Raw genomic sequence first — 18307 nt, 5'->3', positions numbered from 1 at the left:
ATTGGTGCAGTGTTAGCACAGGAACATGATTCAGGTTTGAAGACAGTAGCTTTTGCGTCAAGGACACTTACCAGTTCAGAAAGGAATTATTCTATTATTGAACGCGAGGCGTTGGCAGCCGCTTGGGGCTGTGAGTACTTCAGAATGTACTTGTGGGGATTTGAGATTAGGATGTTGACAGACCATAAACCGTTGCTCAAATTGCTGTCTCCGGGTGGTGCATGAAAAGGGTCAGCGAGGTTAGCTAGATTAGCTGCTAGACTTCATGAGTTCTTGTATAGGGTGGAATATATTCCTGGGTGGAAGAATTCTCAGGCGGATGGCTTGTCTAGGCTTCCCTTACCTTGGGAGGTTGTAGACAAATTGGGTGTTGAAGCTATGCAATCGGAAGGATCTGTAGCAGCTATAGATGAATTGGTGGATATTTGCACTGGTGCTATCAACAAGAGCAAATGGAACTCTTGTATGGCCAATGATGAGGTGTTGAGGTGTGTGAGTGAATTGATTGTGAAAGGTTCTAGGACAGAGAGTACCCTACCTTTGGGTGTACGTCCTTATGTGAAGATTTTAGAGGATTTATCCATTTTAGACGTTGAGGGATATGTTATCATGAAGGATGACAAATTCATTCTGCCTCAGGAATTAAGGTTTGTCTTGTTTAAGTTGGCACACGAGGGACACCTTGGGCAATCTCTTACGAAGAGGAGAATTAGAGAGTTCTTCTGGTGGCCAGGTATGGACCAGCAGGTCTCTGAGTGGGTTGAGAAGTGCGCAGAGTGCTTCGAGAGTGAGAAGAGATTGAGAGTTGGATGTCAGGGCGATGTTGGGAAAATTGATAATCCGAATTTGGCCTGGCATACTGTTTGCCTTGACTTTATTGGTCCTTTTTACTCTTTGAGTCAGGACATGAGATTAGGGTTTGTTTTGATTGATGTAACTTTAAAGTGGTTGGTGGTGAAATTTACAAAAGAGATAACATCAAAATCCACGATCAACTTGTTGTCTGAAGTTTTCAGGGAAGAGGGTTACCCTGTTAGACTCATTACTGACAATGGAACCCAATTGGTTTCAGAGGATATGGTGAAATTTCTGGATGCGTGTGGTATTGTTCACACCCGGACCTCACTGTACAATCCACAGGGGAATGGTATAGTTGAGAGGGCTAACAGAATGGTGAAGGGTGCCATCCAGATGGCTGTGAGTTCTGGTGGGTGTGTAAGAAACATGGCTAATGACTTAGTTTGGGCGTATAGGACAACGGTGAACGGTGTTACCGGTAAAGTTCCGTTCGACATGATGAGGGGACGGTTAGCTGGTACCAAACTAGTTCCAGCTTGGATAAAAGAGTGCATTGGATTGGCGGATTTGGGTGGTGGTACATCTAAGGTTTGTGATAGGTTGAATGAGAAAAGATTAGCAGCAAATGATTGGGTAAAAGTTAAACCTGGTCGTGTAGGTTTGGGTCTAACCAAATTCAGAGGCCCATTCAAAATGAAGTCAGTCCACGACAAATTTGTGGCGCTTTATAACGGCGAACACTGGAATTTCAGGAGGGTTGCTCTCTACAAGAAAGCGCAAAGTGACAATTGCGGTGGTCTACACTCTCATTCAATTCCTGGGCGAAAGAATGAAAATGAAGACACCATTGGTGGTGACACCCGTATTTTGCCTCAAAGGATCAGAAGGCAACCCAGTTATCTTCAAGATTTTGTGTGCCATTAAGTTCGGGAATGGAAAGTGTGGGCATATGTTCTTTGTAGCTTATTGTTTTTTTCTTCTTTCTTTTGTTTGTTTCTTTTACTTTTGACTGGAAGGATGGAGGATATGTTGTATTCTCTTATTTTGTTACTGCTTGCATTTCCCTTTAAATAGAACATGCTAACTTTGCTGATGTCACAATACAATTTAGTGCTCTTGTATTCTCTTACTGCCAGTTGCTCCTGAGCCTTCAATGGGAACACCAGCTTCTATTAAAATACCTATTTGTAAATACCTATTATGTAAATACCTATTATGGCTTCCATGACCCTTTATCTTCGATTACATCAAAGTGCTTGTAATGTTCATGTGTAAGTAGAATATTTTCAGTTTTACGTTTCTGTTGCAGGTGGAGAAATTCATCTTTGTTAGTTAGAATAACGCGTTTGTTTTAGGAGTTAGGCTTAGGGAGGAGAAGGTACATTTGAACAAGTGGTGCTGATAATGTGGGACAGTGTTCTTTCTCACTGAACAAGGCCTGGGAATCAAGGTAATCGAGCCAGAGGCTGGGAGTATCAAAACCGACTGGAATGTTACCTACGAGGAGGTGTCTAGCTGGATGGTTCTTCGACCTCCTTCCCCTAACAGCCAGAAAGACTGTGGCAGTAGCCCTCATCACATCCCGCTTAGACTACTGCAACAGCATCTATGCAGGCTCAAACAGAGCTGTTCTGCACAAGCTGCAGATGGTTCAAAACGCCGCCGCCCGCCTGGTGCTAAGACTACCCAGGAAATCATCTGTCTCAAAAGCACTCAAAACCCTGCACTGGTTACCCATCCACAAAAGAGTGCTATTTAAAATCCTGCTCATCACGTTTAGAGCCTACCACCAGTCGGGACCGACATACCTGTCCCAAAGGTTTGGAAGATACACTCCCTCACGGTCACTCAGATCATCCAACCTAAACCTACCCGCAGTTCCCAAGTTTAGACTAACCACAAAAGGTGGAAAATCCATCGGAGTACTTGGAGCCAAAGCCTGGAACAAGCTCCCACCACAAATGCGCTTGATCCATTCCGAAAAACTGTTTCGTAAAACGCTTAAAACATGGATCTTTAAAGCCGAAGACTCACTCTGCTTAGCGTTAATCTAACCTACACTTTATTCATAGACCAGGATCTATGAATATGATCAACCTTAAGCAGCATCCCCCCTTCTTTTTTCAGGACAGTGATGTCTAGCGCCAAGATGCTCCCTGGAGTGTAAGTGCGCTCTATAAAAGCCTATTCACATTCACATTCACATTCACATGGGACAATAGTGTGATGTGATGGTGTGTCCTAGGATTTTGATGTTGGGAATAGTGACAGTGCTCTGGAAATGGAGTTAGGAGAGGAGATCTGATGGAGAGAGTAGGAACATCTTAGAACGAGATCTGTAGCTTTATGCTACTTGACCCATTCAATGTGAGTTCACTTCTTAGTAAGTCTTCACGCGCTGACACCTTTTTCTGCTCTTGCTTGGGGAAGTAATATGTAGGGATGTCACATTAGCTGTAGTGTAGGGACAGACTAATGCTTTTTACTTACAACCCTCAAATGAAGAATACTCTTGATGTGGTCACTGTGATCATCTGCGTCCTGGATTTGTATTAGTTCTGATGTATTTTTACATCCTCATCTTGAGGAGTTTTTTATGTCCAATTTTTTTTGCTTTGTAATAAACTAAACTTAGAACCTGGAGTCAGTGATTCTTCTGAGTCATGGGTTACTGGAATTGTGAAATCAACTCGGACAAGATATTCCTCCCCATTTTTAAGCAGGAATCAACGATCAAACAACCAGGGGTTCCAGAGTAAATCTAGAACGTTTAACCCGGCCCCATCAAGTGCAAGACTGGAAACAGCGTCTATACTGAGCTGAAGAGGGGGAGATAGTCTTCATGCATGGATAGGCTAACAAACAACCAATTTACAAAAGGGGGTGGTGATGAACAGAGTGTCTGAATTGAGCAGACCACTCTTACCCAGTCCAAAGATCAGGGCTTGATCCATCACCGTTATTTATCTCACTGCCCCATCCCAGCTCAGAACCTGGCTATATGCAAATCAGTCTGTCCCTGGCCCAGTGCATCATGGGAACAGGGCAGACTAAACTACCAAGCCAATTCTTTACCAGAAAGGAGCCAAGCTACCGGGGACCGGTTTCTGGCATTTCAGCCTCTTCGGCCCGGCTTGCTTGAATCCTGATGGAGCAGTGAGAAAGGGACTCATGTCTGAGTATACCCTGCCACACCTATAGTGGCCAAAATCGATTTACAAAAGGGGGTGGTGATGAACAGAGTGTCTGAATTGAGCAGACCACTCTTACCCAGTCCAAAGATCAGGGCTTGATCCATCACCGTTATTTATCTCACTGCCCCATCCCAGCTCAGAACCTGGCTATATGCAAATCAGTCTGTCCCTGGCCCAGTGCATCATGGGAACAGGGCAGACTAAACTACCAAGCCAATTCTTTACCAGAAAGGAGCCAAGCTACCGGGGACCGGTTTCTGGCATTTCAGCCTCTTCGGCCCGGCTTGCTTGAATCCTGATGGAGCAGTGAGAAAGGGACTCATGTCTGAGTATACCCTGCCACACCTATAGTGGCCAAAATCGATTTACAAAAGGGGGTGGTGATGAACAGAGTGTCTGAATTGAGCAGACCACTCTTACCCAGTCCAAAGATCAGGGCTTGATCCATCACCGTTATTTATCTCACTGCCCCATCCCAGCTCAGAACCTGGCTATATGCAAATCAGTCTGTCCCTGGCCCAGTGCATCATGGGAACAGGGCAGACTAAACTACCAAGCCAATTCTTTACCAGAAAGGAGCCAAGCTACCGGGGACCGGTTTCTGGCATTTCAGCCTCTTCGGCCCGGCTTGCTTGAATCCTGATGGAGCAGTGAGAAAGGGACTCATGTCTGAGTATACCCTGCCACACCTATAGTGGCCAAAATCGATTTACAAAAGGGGGTGGTGATGAACAGAGTGTCTGAATTGAGCAGACCACTCTTACCCAGTCCAAAGATCAGGGCTTGATCCATCACCGTTATTTATCTCACTGCCCCATCCCAGCTCAGAACCTGGCTATATGCAAATCAGTCTGTCCCTGGCCCAGTGCATCATGGGAACAGGGCAGACTAAACTACCAAGCCAATTCTTTACCAGAAAGGAGCCAAGCTACCGGGGACCGGTTTCTGGCATTTCAGCCTCTTCGGCCCGGCTTGCTTGAATCCTGATGGAGCAGTGAGAAAGGGACTCATGTCTGAGTATACCCTGCCACACCTATAGTGGCCAAAATCGATTTACAAAAGGGGGTGGTGATGAACAGAGTGTCTGAATTGAGCAGACCACTCTTACCCAGTCCAAAGATCAGGGCTTGATCCATCACCGTTATTTATCTCACTGCCCCATCCCAGCTCAGAACCTGGCTATATGCAAATCAGTCTGTCCCTGGCCCAGTGCATCATGGGAACAGGGCAGACTAAACTACCAAGCCAATTCTTTACCAGAAAGGAGCCAAGCTACCGGGGACCGGTTTCTGGCATTTCAGCCTCTTCGGCCCGGCTTGCTTGAATCCTGATGGAGCAGTGAGAAAGGGACTCATGTCTGAGTATACCCTGCCACACCTATAGTGGCCAAAATCGATTTACAAAAGGGGGTGGTGATGAACAGAGTGTCTGAATTGAGCAGACCACTCTTACCCAGTCCAAAGATCAGGGCTTGATCCATCACCGTTATTTATCTCACTGCCCCATCCCAGCTCAGAACCTGGCTATATGCAAATCAGTCTGTCCCTGGCCCAGTGCATCATGGGAACAGGGCAGACTAAACTACCAAGCCAATTCTTTACCAGAAAGGAGCCAAGCTACCGGGGACCGGTTTCTGGCATTTCAGCCTCTTCGGCCCGGCTTGCTTGAATCCTGATGGAGCAGTGAGAAAGGGACTCATGTCTGAGTATACCCTGCCACACCTATAGTGGCCAAAATCGATTTACAAAAGGGGGTGGTGATGAACAGAGTGTCTGAATTGAGCAGACCACTCTTACCCAGTCCAAAGATCGGGGCTTGATCCATCACCGTTATTTATCTCACTGCCCCATCCCAGCTCAGAACCTGGCTATATGCAAATCAGTCTGTCCCTGGCCCAGTGCATCATGGGAACAGGGCAGACTAAACTACCAAGCCAATTCTTTACCAGAAAGGAGCCAAGCTACCGGGGACCGGTTTCTGGCATTTCAGCCTCTTCGGCCCGGCTTGCTTGAATCCTGATGGAGCAGTGAGAAAGGGACTCATGTCTGAGTATACCCTGCCACACCTATAGTGGCCAAAATCGATTTACAAAAGGGGGTGGTGATGAACAGAGTGTCTGAATTGAGCAGACCACTCTTACCCAGTCCAAAGATCAGGGCTTGATCCATCACCGTTATTTATCTCACTGCCCCATCCCAGCTCAGAACCTGGCTATATGCAAATCAGTCTGTCCCTGGCCCAGTGCATCATGGGAACAGGGCAGACTAAACTACCAAGCCAATTCTTTACCAGAAAGGAGCCAAGCTACCGGGGACCGGTTTCTGGCATTTCAGCCTCTTCGGCCCGGCTTGCTTGAATCCTGATGGAGCAGTGAGAAAGGGACTCATGTCTGAGTATACCCTGCCACACCTATAGTGGCCAAAATCGATTTACAAAAGGGGGTGGTGATGAACAGAGTGTCTGAATTGAGCAGACCACTCTTACCCAGTCCAAAGATCAGGGCTTGATCCATCACCGTTATTTATCTCACTGCCCCATCCCAGCTCAGAACCTGGCTATATGCAAATCAGTCTGTCCCTGGCCCAGTGCATCATGGGAACAGGGCAGACTAAACTACCAAGCCAATTCTTTACCAGAAAGGAGCCAAGCTACCGGGGACCGGTTTCTGGCATTTCAGCCTCTTCGGCCCGGCTTGCTTGAATCCTGATGGAGCAGTGAGAAAGGGACTCATGTCTGAGTATACCCTGCCACACCTATAGTGGCCAAAATCGATTTACAAAAGGGGGTGGTGATGAACAGAGTGTCTGAATTGAGCAGACCACTCTTACCCAGTCCAAAGATCAGGGCTTGATCCATCACCGTTATTTATCTCACTGCCCCATCCCAGCTCAGAACCTGGCTATATGCAAATCAGTCTGTCCCTGGCCCAGTGCATCATGGGAACAGGGCAGACTAAACTACCAAGCCAATTCTTTACCAGAAAGGAGCCAAGCTACCGGGGACCGGTTTCTGGCATTTCAGCCTCTTCGGCCCGGCTTGCTTGAATCCTGATGGAGCAGTGAGAAAGGGACTCATGTCTGAGTATACCCTGCCACACCTATAGTGGCCAAAATCGATTTACAAAAGGGGGTGGTGATGAACAGAGTGTCTGAATTGAGCAGACCACTCTTACCCAGTCCAAAGATCAGGGCTTGATCCATCACCGTTATTTATCTCACTGCCCCATCCCAGCTCAGAACCTGGCTATATGCAAATCAGTCTGTCCCTGGCCCAGTGCATCATGGGAACAGGGCAGACTAAACTACCAAGCCAATTCTTTACCAGAAAGGAGCCAAGCTACCGGGGACCGGTTTCTGGCATTTCAGCCTCTTCGGCCCGGCTTGCTTGAATCCTGATGGAGCAGTGAGAAAGGGACTCATGTCTGAGTATACCCTGCCACACCTATAGTGGCCAAAATCGATTTACAAAAGGGGGTGGTGATGAACAGAGTGTCTGAATTGAGCAGACCACTCTTACCCAGTCCAAAGATCAGGGCTTGATCCATCACCGTTATTTATCTCACTGCCCCATCCCAGCTCAGAACCTGGCTATATGCAAATCAGTCTGTCCCTGGCCCAGTGCATCATGGGAACAGGGCAGACTAAACTACCAAGCCAATTCTTTACCAGAAAGGAGCCAAGCTACCGGGGACCGGTTTCTGGCATTTCAGCCTCTTCGGCCCGGCTTGCTTGAATCCTGATGGAGCAGTGAGAAAGGGACTCATGTCTGAGTATACCCTGCCACACCTATAGTGGCCAAAATCGATTTACAAAAGGGGGTGGTGATGAACAGAGTGTCTGAATTGAGCAGACCACTCTTACCCAGTCCAAAGATCAGGGCTTGATCCATCACCGTTATTTATCTCACTGCCCCATCCCAGCTCAGAACCTGGCTATATGCAAATCAGTCTGTCCCTGGCCCAGTGCATCATGGGAACAGGGCAGACTAAACTACCAAGCCAATTCTTTACCAGAAAGGAGCCAAGCTACCGGGGACCGGTTTCTGGCATTTCAGCCTCTTCGGCCCGGCTTGCTTGAATCCTGATGGAGCAGTGAGAAAGGGACTCATGTCTGAGTATACCCTGCCACACCTATAGTGGCCAAAATCGATTTACAAAAGGGGGTGGTGATGAACAGAGTGTCTGAATTGAGCAGACCACTCTTACCCAGTCCAAAGATCAGGGCTTGATCCATCACCGTTATTTATCTCACTGCCCCATCCCAGCTCAGAACCTGGCTATATGCAAATCAGTCTGTCCCTGGCCCAGTGCATCATGGGAACAGGGCAGACTAAACTACCAAGCCAATTCTTTACCAGAAAGGAGCCAAGCTACCGGGGACCGGTTTCTGGCATTTCAGCCTCTTCGGCCCGGCTTGCTTGAATCCTGATGGAGCAGTGAGAAAGGTTTGTTTAATTCAGAGACTCTGTCCCTCGCCACCCCTTGTTGTAAATAACAAACAACCAGACACACATGTACACGAGCAGTCATTCGTACTTGCGCACAAGAATGCTATTGCATACAACATACATGCAGTCAGACAGAAATCAAGCAGGCTTACATAGATGGCCAGTATTACAGAAAACGGCAGGAAATGTTTGGTCGAAAATAATAGCTAAACCCAGAGAATTGGTAGAATAAATATTTATACAATCAATAAAGTGTATACAATGGGTCCCGTGGTGAATCCTAGTTAACAGTTTTAGTATTCAACCATCAAAAAAGAGCTTAGGAGACAAAGGGAAATGCAAGTAGGGCAAGAAGGGAATTAAGAGGGCATAGAGGAGACCCCCACAAAATAAATGTGAAGTAGTCGGAGCCCAAGAAAACAGAGGGGAGATAGGAAGGAACAAGAGGGGGAAGGATAAGGAAAGAAGGAGTGACAAATGCAATTCAAAGTGGAAGTAGAGGCTTGGGGCATGACCGCCAAAACAGCAATGTAAAAAAAGTGATATGTCACCCAATGACAGATTGTGGGAAGGGTTGGGGCGAAGAGAAAATGGATCCCTGAGAACCTTGTAGAAATGTTAATGTAGATTAATGGCATGTACACAGGCAACAAGCATTTGGAATGCAATAGGTCTCGCATTTGCAAGAGTGTAAGCTATTGGCATTCTAAATGACAATACCTTTTATTTATGCTTTAAAAACCAAAACATAGATAAAAGGCATTGTCATTTACAACGCCAAAAGCGCGTAAGTGCGAGACCTATTGCATTGCAGATGCTTGTTTGTGTTTACATTGTCACACAAACATGCCTCTGTGTCTGGGAAACGTTGCTGAGAGACCCAAGAGCTCATGTTACAGAGTGAGGAATGCAGCCTCCCGGTCACAAACAATTCACAAGCTCATTACGTGCTCCCAGGATTCCACCTGAATGGAAATACATACAGGTTTATCAGGCAATCCTGCAGCATGTAATGAGCTTGTGAATTTGCGATCAGGATGCTGCATTCTGCACTCTGTAATGTGAGCTCTTGGGCCTCTTGGCCCCTTCTTGAGTTTATGCCCAGCGCGCGCATTTCTTTAAAAACATTTACTGCTAACACTACAAAGGAAGGCCCCCTTCCTCATTGGATAACATTGGGCCTAACTACCTCTGCACCCGGCTGCCCCTGTGCCACTGAGGGTGTACCAACTGTACCTACCTGACCCTGGGAGACCCCTGAGCCTATGCCCAGAACCTTAACTCTGCTACTTGAGTACTTACCTAAAAGCTGATAACTCACTTTTCTTCCATAGGCTAACATTGTCTGGTTTCACTTGGAAATTCTTCTAAGTGAGGAGTTTTTGAACTTTAAAATATTCACCTAAAATCAGCCGAACAACGAATTCCGATTTACTCACCTGTTATCAGGAGAGACCTCAGTGCTGCACCTTTTAGCCCAGCACAAACGCTGAAAAGTAATTTTAACCATACTTACCAGTAACCTTAATTTTTTTCCATAGGAAACCATTGACTGTTTTTCTGTGAAATTTCTTTTGTCGATTTTTGCAAACTACAAATATTCTTTAAAAATCGTACCAACTACCAAAACGTAATTACTTGCCTGTTTTAGACAGAGGTCCCCGTGCTGAACCTAGGAGTCCAGTACTGGATTACAAAAGTAATGTGAACATACTTTACCTGCACAGTGAATTTCCTTCCATAGGATAACATTGGGAATTTCATCTGAAAAAGTTTCCAAGTGTCAACCTTTAAAATACAATAATATTCCTTAAAAATCACTTCTGTAACTGAAACGCTTTTACTTAACTGTTTACAGCTCATGTTCAGGGACTGAATCTAGGATCCAGTCCTGTGGTTAGAAAAGTAATCTACAAAGTAACTAATTGCATTTAACTAATGATGGGGATGGGGCGGAGGGGCGGTGACTCAGTGGCCTGATCCCGTCTCTCCGTCGGAATAGAGACAATATGCTGGATTCCCGGAGTGTAGACGACTGCTAATTACACCTCGGCTACAGTTTCCGGTTTCGGAAGGTACACTGTTCAAGGGGATGCCTTCACAGTGGATTGTGCTGACCTAATTTGAGCGAAAACAGTGTTTGATTCTCCGACGCAAACTGGAGCTTAGAAGTATAAAATGGCGGCTGCTCGAACGGCTGATGCTGGCCAACAATTTTAACACATTCACCCCCCTGGAGTGAACCGGGCGGTTCCCTACAAGACAAGGTATTTCAAACATTTATGTCGATTTTAGTGAGGCTTTGTGTATCGGCGCCGGCTTGCCTGACTTACCAATGGCGGCTTTTATGAGACATGAAGGATGGTCTCCTCCTGAGCATGCTTAAGATGCACCAGGGCTTACTGGCAAATGACAGAGTCCAGAGGGGGCGAGTAGGCTGCTGGGAGCGCCCTGGGTCTCACCAACCTTGATCCCTCGCCATCTGAGAGAGAGGGGACTAAGAAAACGGCTGCAGGAAGGGAGGGACAGTGCTCATTTCAGCCCACCTGACCCCAAAATGACAGTCGGAACCCCCCCACACGGGAGATATCACAGGAGACACCCCCAAAGTGCCTGGGGAAAGGTAGAGCTTTATTGAGGCACCCTGAAAGGTCTTAGAAGGATTTGAAGAAGGCCCAGGTACAGTGAGACATGGTAACACACACAGCCCTTGCCTGACCCTAAACTGGCCGACATGAGCCACTGCTAAGTTCTACCTTGAGAAGACCCACCATTTCAGGCTCCAAGAAGGACCTAGGCAGACTCCAAGAACGACCTAGGCACACACGAGAGTCACCTCTCTACAAGCGCAACTGATCCCCACAACACTGAGAAGGATCCCCTGGAGATCTGACCAGCCCGGGACTCCCTGGTGGTGGGCAGTGATCGCATCTAAGCCACCTAAAATAGCCGTAACCAAGGTGTCAAACTACTTCACACCGGCGGAGAAAAAACAGGTGGGCGACCAGGAGAGTGTTGAATCTGGTATGGCGCTGGCCAAGGAAGACCTGTTAGCGTACCTGACGGACTTCAAGACTAAATTTAACACCAAGGCCACAACCCCCCTGCCTGACCTCAAGTTGGCCGCCTCAGTTGGTCTCTCCATGATGCTCTACCACTCATGGAAAATAGATCTGGTAATCTACCAGATCTTAACCACATCCCTCACCTGACCTAGATCCTGCTCTCCCTCCAGGACATGCTCACTTTGAACTTTCCCTCGACCGTGGAGACCCTGCTATTTGACTGATGCCCGGTGGAGCTACCTGTTAGCTGAAGAGGAGACGGGCTGTGGATCCCCCTCGGCCGTCACCTACCCAGCTGGGAATTGGGCAAACGTTCCTTTGTTTCTCTGTCATACCCCCCTCCTATCCCTTCACCCTACCCTCTTTCCCTTCTTCTTGCCTTCTATCCCTTTAATGTGTTTCTGTTGAGACCTAGCTATTTGACTGATGCCCGGTGGAGCTACCTGATAGCTGAAGAGGAGATGGGCTGCGGATTCCCCCTCGGCCGCCACCTACCCAGCCGGACCTTGGGCAGACTTTCCCTTCGTCTCTCCGTCGTATCTATTCCCTACACCTTTTTCCCTTACCCCCTCTCCCTTCCCCACCCCATTTTCCTTTTCTTCTATGCTCCTTAATTTTTTTTACTGGTATCTTTGGTAACTTGTAACTGATGTAAGTTTTCAACTATGTGGAACCTTATGTTCTAGCCAGTGCTATATAAAACTCTTTAAATAAATAAATACATAAATAAATAACCATTTTAAAAAAAGTCCCTGAAAACTAAAGGATCAAGATAAAAACCGGAGGATAGCCGAAGTTAGGCGCTGCTGCTGGGAGGAAACAAAGGAGGATAAGGGGGACGAAGAAATGATAGTGACCAATCGCAGCCAAGCCTTTTGAAAGGACAATCATAGTCACCAATAAAAAGCCAATGGGTGTTCTGTCAGCCCAGTATTGTATACAACAGATTGAGAAACAGCGCATGCTTAGTCAAGGCTCGACCTAAAAAACCTATGAGAAGGGAAATTTTGGTTAAAAAAAGTACAAACAATGAATTAGTTTCTACCATTTGGAAACTAATTGAAAGCAAATTAATTTATTCAAGTATGAAATAACATATATACAATTTAACGTGCGTTAGACAGAAAACACAGCAATCAACCGAGATTTTAGTAAACTAAAATGTATAGTAAAATTGCCAATTTAACAATTTCAGGTGGAGAAAAAAACTTCCTACCACACCAAGTCGGCACTCCCTTAGACACTCCTCCATGCCAAGTAGATAACCAATTTTCAAGATTAATGGCATTTACCCACTTGTAAAACCATGATATGGGCAATTTTGATTAAAAAAGACAATCGAATGAATTCGTTTTCACCATTTGGAAAACAACCTTAAGCAAATTACTTCATTTGTGTACGAAATTATATGCATACAATTTAACTTCTGTTAGACACAAACTACTATAGGAGACAGACTACAACACAAACGAAAAACCTAAGAATTAATCTAATAGCAATATTTGAACAAAACAGTATCGGACCAAATATGTACCGCTCATACTAGAATGAGAACTGCACATAACAAATAGAAGAGGTTCTGAACAGCTGAAATCTGACAGCAGATGCACCTGGAACTTTAATACCCGAAGAGCTACTGCACCAACATGTTTATTTTTATGGAGATGGCAGGAGTACACATCAACCGAGATTTACGTAAAGTAAAATGTATAATTAAATGAGTAACTTAATAATTTGTGGTAGTGGTAAAATACTCAACCACACCAAAGTGGCACACCCTTGGGCACTGCCTCCCTGCCAAATAGACATACTTGGCCACACTACAAACTGGTTTGATGGACAGGGTTATATCTTACATAGCCATGCTACAGAGGTCACCCACTGACTTGAAAATTCTTAAACACAGGCAAAAGCCAAATATTTCTAAAAACAGAATAACCAGTTGTCTAATTTGCCTTATCACACATACAAAAACTAGACAACATGGATTTCTGAATACTGGAACATTCACCTAACAAAACGAAGCATCCGGTAAATGAAGAACAACAGGATAAGCTGCATCTAGAGAAGATTTAAAAAGGACAAACACTCAATATAAAAACTGCCACCATCCCTGTGCATCACACATTATGGAGAGGACTCAAACAGAAGTCTAAACATGAAACTAATAACCTTTTACTGCAGCGCTTTTTCATGACACCCAAATTGCCGTTTTGAGGCATCTGTGTGGAGGTAAAATGGAGGCAATTTCTGTACATTTCATTTTTTGTGGAGACCCACCCAGGTGAAGTTAGAGACCCGTTTCCTAATCTTTTTCAGACTCACCATTTTTGTTGGTCTTCTTCAGCCGATATGTAAGGGGTTGCTTTACAATGCTGCTCACATCTGGGTCATTCCGAAATTTCTTCCTCTGAATCTCCTCAAACCATTCTCCCGTCACTCCGTGGAGCCATTTTATGTCTCTTTTTGCATTCTGAAGTTTACTGAAATGAAACGTCACAATCATTTAAATTTATGATCATGTTGATGCAGGAGTCTTAACAATAGCATTAGGGAAGGGAGAATTCATTCTATAATACAAGACCACCAAATGGTTAAAGAAACGCAAAAACACAATTGGGCAGAGATCGAGATCTATACAAGGTATCCAGAGGGTGGTCGACCTGAACCTTCCACGAGAATGGCTTTTAGAGGAAAAAGAATGGAATGGCAGTGAAAACGCCAAAAGTGAGGAAGGCAGAGAGAAGAGCGGGCAACTTGATTAAAGCTGGCATAGGTACGAAAGAAGACCGAGAATGATACATTGCAAAGACACACAGGGAAAAAGCAGTCACATGGTAAAAGAGACCTCTAGAATTATCTAAAGGTTCGAAGAAGAGTCTAGCTGAGAGAAAGCAGGATTTCCAGGAGATGATCAAGACAGGCCGAGAGGCCAAGGGACCTTCAGTGGAAAGTAAATCACCAAGATAATGCAGGAGCATAGAGAGAGAGAGACAGTCAAGGCCAGCAGAGGTGGAAGTGGAGATGGATTGGTTCTACAGCAAAGCAATATTAGCCAGCGGTCTAAAGGACCAGTTGTAAGAGTATCAGAAGGCTTCATTAGCACCAAATCTGGCCTCATTCTTAGGTAAGGGGACAGCAATGTGTCACTCTTTATAAAGACAAACATCCATGCACCAGAACTGCTAAAGGAAGCAGACAAACAGAAGGAAATGATAGGCCTCTATGAAGAATCTAGGTAGAGGTACAGTATACTGCCGACCTTAGGGTGAAATGCAGCGGTGGGAATTGAGACTTCAAAGAGGCAGCAGAGACAATCCCTTCACGAAATTGACATGATTATAAATGTGTAAAACCTTAATTTGAAAGGGAGTAGTGAAAGATAGGGTTTTGATGAGGAAGGTATATAGGAGCTAAACCTCTAAGTGCGAGACATATATAGGAAAATGGGGATATTAGTTCAGAGATTTCCAGAACAAGTAAGAAACTAAGAAAATATTGTTAGAAAAAAAGAGACAGAAAAAGAAATCCCTGGAGAAAGATAAAATGTAAGGTGAAAAAAAGGGACAGGAAGAAAAAAATGGTTTGAACAAAAAATTCAAAAGAAAAGTTGACATTAAAGTTGCAACATTTTATTCGTATTTTTGAGGTTATGAATAGATTTCTATTGCAATTTTATGGATTGCTTGCGATATAACTATTTCCAAGGGTACAATGCTTGAAAATGCTGAATATTTTCTAAAATCTTACTGCCACACCACAATTTCTTCCAAATAATTTTTTTCCATATAGTACAGTTGCTGTCATATTAATGCTGGGTTCTTGTACAATTGCACACCAGCAATTTCCTCATGTGATCGCTGTTTTGTTTTGTGCATTTTTTAAGCTGCGGATCTCAATGGGCCAAGCGTTGTAAAATGTCCACGTGAAGAGTTTGTGAAATCCAAATCTGAAATTCATATTTATAAGGTAAACCCCAACAGAGTCTGAAAATCTATTTTCATATCCTCCTGCGATTGCTAACTTTTGATTAACCATTTAAATACTGATATGAAGTTGCATAACGTGGGTCTATCTAAAAATACAATACATATTGCACCCACTACACCCATTCCTGTTTCTAGGCGCTATTAGTGCCCAGTTCTATGGTACTCAAATCAATGAAAGGCTGAGTTGGACAAGCCACTGTTCAGACCTACGACCAGCAGGCCGAGTGGGTGCTCAGACAATTAAGCTATTTTATCTTTAAAACAAGCGCAGACAGAGATGCAAATCTGCAGTTATTCGACCATGCAAGACTGGCCTGGTAAACTTTGGACGCTGTTGGCCGTGTAAACAATTTTTGACTTGGGAAATAAATATGAGAAATAAACTGTAAGACAGGCATAGGTTTTATATATTCGTCCAAAATGACTGAAATTCCTGCAACTTGTGAATGATTGATTAAGCTGAGCTATACAATGCCTTCAACTACTGTGCTGAAGTTAATGCAACAATAATTCTTTAATGGAAAGGTTATGTCTAGATGTCTCATCCAGCTTGGGGGTCAGAAGGGAGAGGACAAAAAGTTACTGATTGTCCAGACCATGTCGTTAATGCCTGAGATTCTTCTAACTTAAAAAAAACCAATAACATTTCATCGAAAAAATAAAAATCAGAAAATATCAAATGTTAATCAATATGTGAATGAATATTGTCTCGGAGTGGTATGAAGCCAGCGATATGAAACCTGCCTACCCATCTAAAAGGACTAATGCCGTAAGCTGCAGTAATGATGCTCAAGCCTCTATCCTTCCATGTAAATCACAAACAAGATTACTGCACAGGCTTCCAGAAAACCATTCATGCTGCATTTACGGGTAACTTGAGGAAGAAGTTAGGAGTTAGAGCCTTTGAAATGATGACTTAATGATAAATTCCTCAAGTTTGTTGGCACTTGACTAGTTGCAGAAAGCTCTTGTCCTGAATCTGTGATGTGGCACTAAGCTGTTAGAATCACTGATTATTGCCAGGGTGATTATTAATAGGTTAGCATAAATAATCATTACACGACTCTTATGCACAAGAAAGAACAGGTCTGCACAAGTCCATATCTACAGATGCTTTGCTGTAGATGCGCATATCCACTGCTTCTCTGCAAGCAGACCTGCACTTTTGTACAACTCACACTTCTACAGTTAATGCAGCCCACCTTATATTAGGGACCAGTAGAACGCTTTGTATAGAATAGACATTCAAGCCACACAATTGTATATATGTGGAGAACAGTTTATGGAATAACTGAAGAAGTAAAATGGAAAGAAATGCAGCCAGAGACTGAGGAGAGAAGGGAGTCAACAACAAAAGTTGCTATGTCATGAAGGAATTCCAGGCTGCTCCCTCAGACCTCTCTGCGAGCCTCTCAGTGCCACACTGTCTCTCTGCTCTGAGGGAGGGCAGAGGGCATAGTGTCAGGAGGGGAGGGGGACAAGATGGTACAGAGTGTGGTAGGTTGGGTGGCTGGTGGGGAGTTTTTTTAATGTTTGGGACAGGGAAGAGAAGCCATGTTCTGAATGGCTTCCCATTACCCATCGGCCCCTCTGTAGCAGCTAAACGGGCAGATGACTTGGGGGTTATACAAACCACAAAATTATGCATAGGTCATAAGTGAATAACGAGGTGCTTTACACCTCAGGTTTCAAAGTAACATCCTAGACAGCTCGAGCTTCACTCGCATAGTCCATTTGATGTCACTCAGAACCCCTCGGTGATAAACCTCATTATTCATGGTTACCCATCTATAATTCTATAAGCAAAGCCCAGGGCAACATTATTGTATCTGCATAGGAGTAGAAGTGTTTATAGAAGGAAAAATGCTGGCGCAGCCATCACTGCGCCATTGGCTGATTGGGAGTTGTAAGTCTCCTGATATTATTAGCTTTCTTTTTAGATGGTCTGTATGGTAGACGGGTGTGTGAGTACTGTAGGGTCAATGTTTCTTGGGACCTTTTACAAGGTGACTCGAACCACGCTGTGCCTTTGCAACGCGGTCCAGACCACATCTTCACAACGCATTCCTTTACCGCGCAAGTCGTTACAACGACCTGCCTTCGGGAAAGCATTGTTGGACTGATTTTGGACTCCAAGTCCAACATTTTCCATACTGTTGCACAGATTGGGGTTAGAATAGCAAATTGTACTATTCCAAAGTCCAGCAAATTGTACTATTCCAAAGTCCATCGCTTTCCCAAAGGCAAGTCGTAACAACGTGTGTTGTCAAGACGCATTTGTGGTTCAGACTGTGTTGTTAAGACATGTGTGGCAATTGCATGCGTGATTCCAACATAAAACCGTTTCTTGTACCAGCCAGAGAGGGATCGCATGTGAAGTAATGAAAAGAATTGTGATGCGGTGGTGAAGAGAATACATTAGTTAGTGGTAGGAGACTAAAGAGGTAGGAGTCAGGAATGAAGCAGAGAAATAGTGGAGGTTCAGACTCACAAATTAGGCAGCTATCCCCAAAAGAAGCCTCCATACACATAGCCCAGTGGTAACTATTATTTAAGAGTTAATCTGAGGCTTCTCTAGAGAGAACTCGTTGGATCCACAAGCTGTTGTTTGGCTTCAGTAAATGAACCTCCCCTCCTTAGATAAATAGTACTACAAGTGAATTACCTGATTTTCACCCAGTAGGTAGTGTTAAGAAAACAGAGGGAAATTCGCTTGGTGTGCTGAGGTAACACAAGAGGACGGTCAGGTGTGACTGGAAAGATGGTGCTGGATGAAAGTGAAGACGAAAAGAGCTGGGGCACTAGAGCGACCTCC

The 18307-nt window shown here is 44.7% G+C and overlaps 1 protein-coding gene across 3 annotated transcripts in view; it reads right to left on the bottom strand.

Annotated features, from left to right (window-relative positions):
• LOC147662579 (uncharacterized) overlaps nt 1-18307 on the bottom strand; it is a 192744-nt gene that overhangs the window by 149883 nt on the left and 24554 nt on the right. For 2 of the 3 annotated variants that reach the window (XM_086951066.1, XM_086951067.1), the window contains exon 2: nt 13829-13986. In XM_086951066.1, coding sequence (XP_086807192.1) covers nt 13829-13986 — 158 coding nt within the window. Of the gene's footprint in view, nt 1-13828; nt 13987-18307 lie in introns of those variants that run through there. The other variant, XM_086951068.1, reaches the window with a different exon arrangement.

The sequence above is a fragment of the Lissotriton vulgaris genome, unplaced genomic scaffold (assembly GCF_964263255.1).
Source record: "Lissotriton vulgaris unplaced genomic scaffold, aLisVul1.2 SCAFFOLD_1672, whole genome shotgun sequence".
NCBI classification, from domain to species: domain Eukaryota; kingdom Metazoa; phylum Chordata; class Amphibia; order Caudata; family Salamandridae; genus Lissotriton; species Lissotriton vulgaris.
The sequence above is the reverse complement of the archived record's forward strand: the minus strand, read 5'-3'. Positions and strand labels throughout refer to the sequence as shown.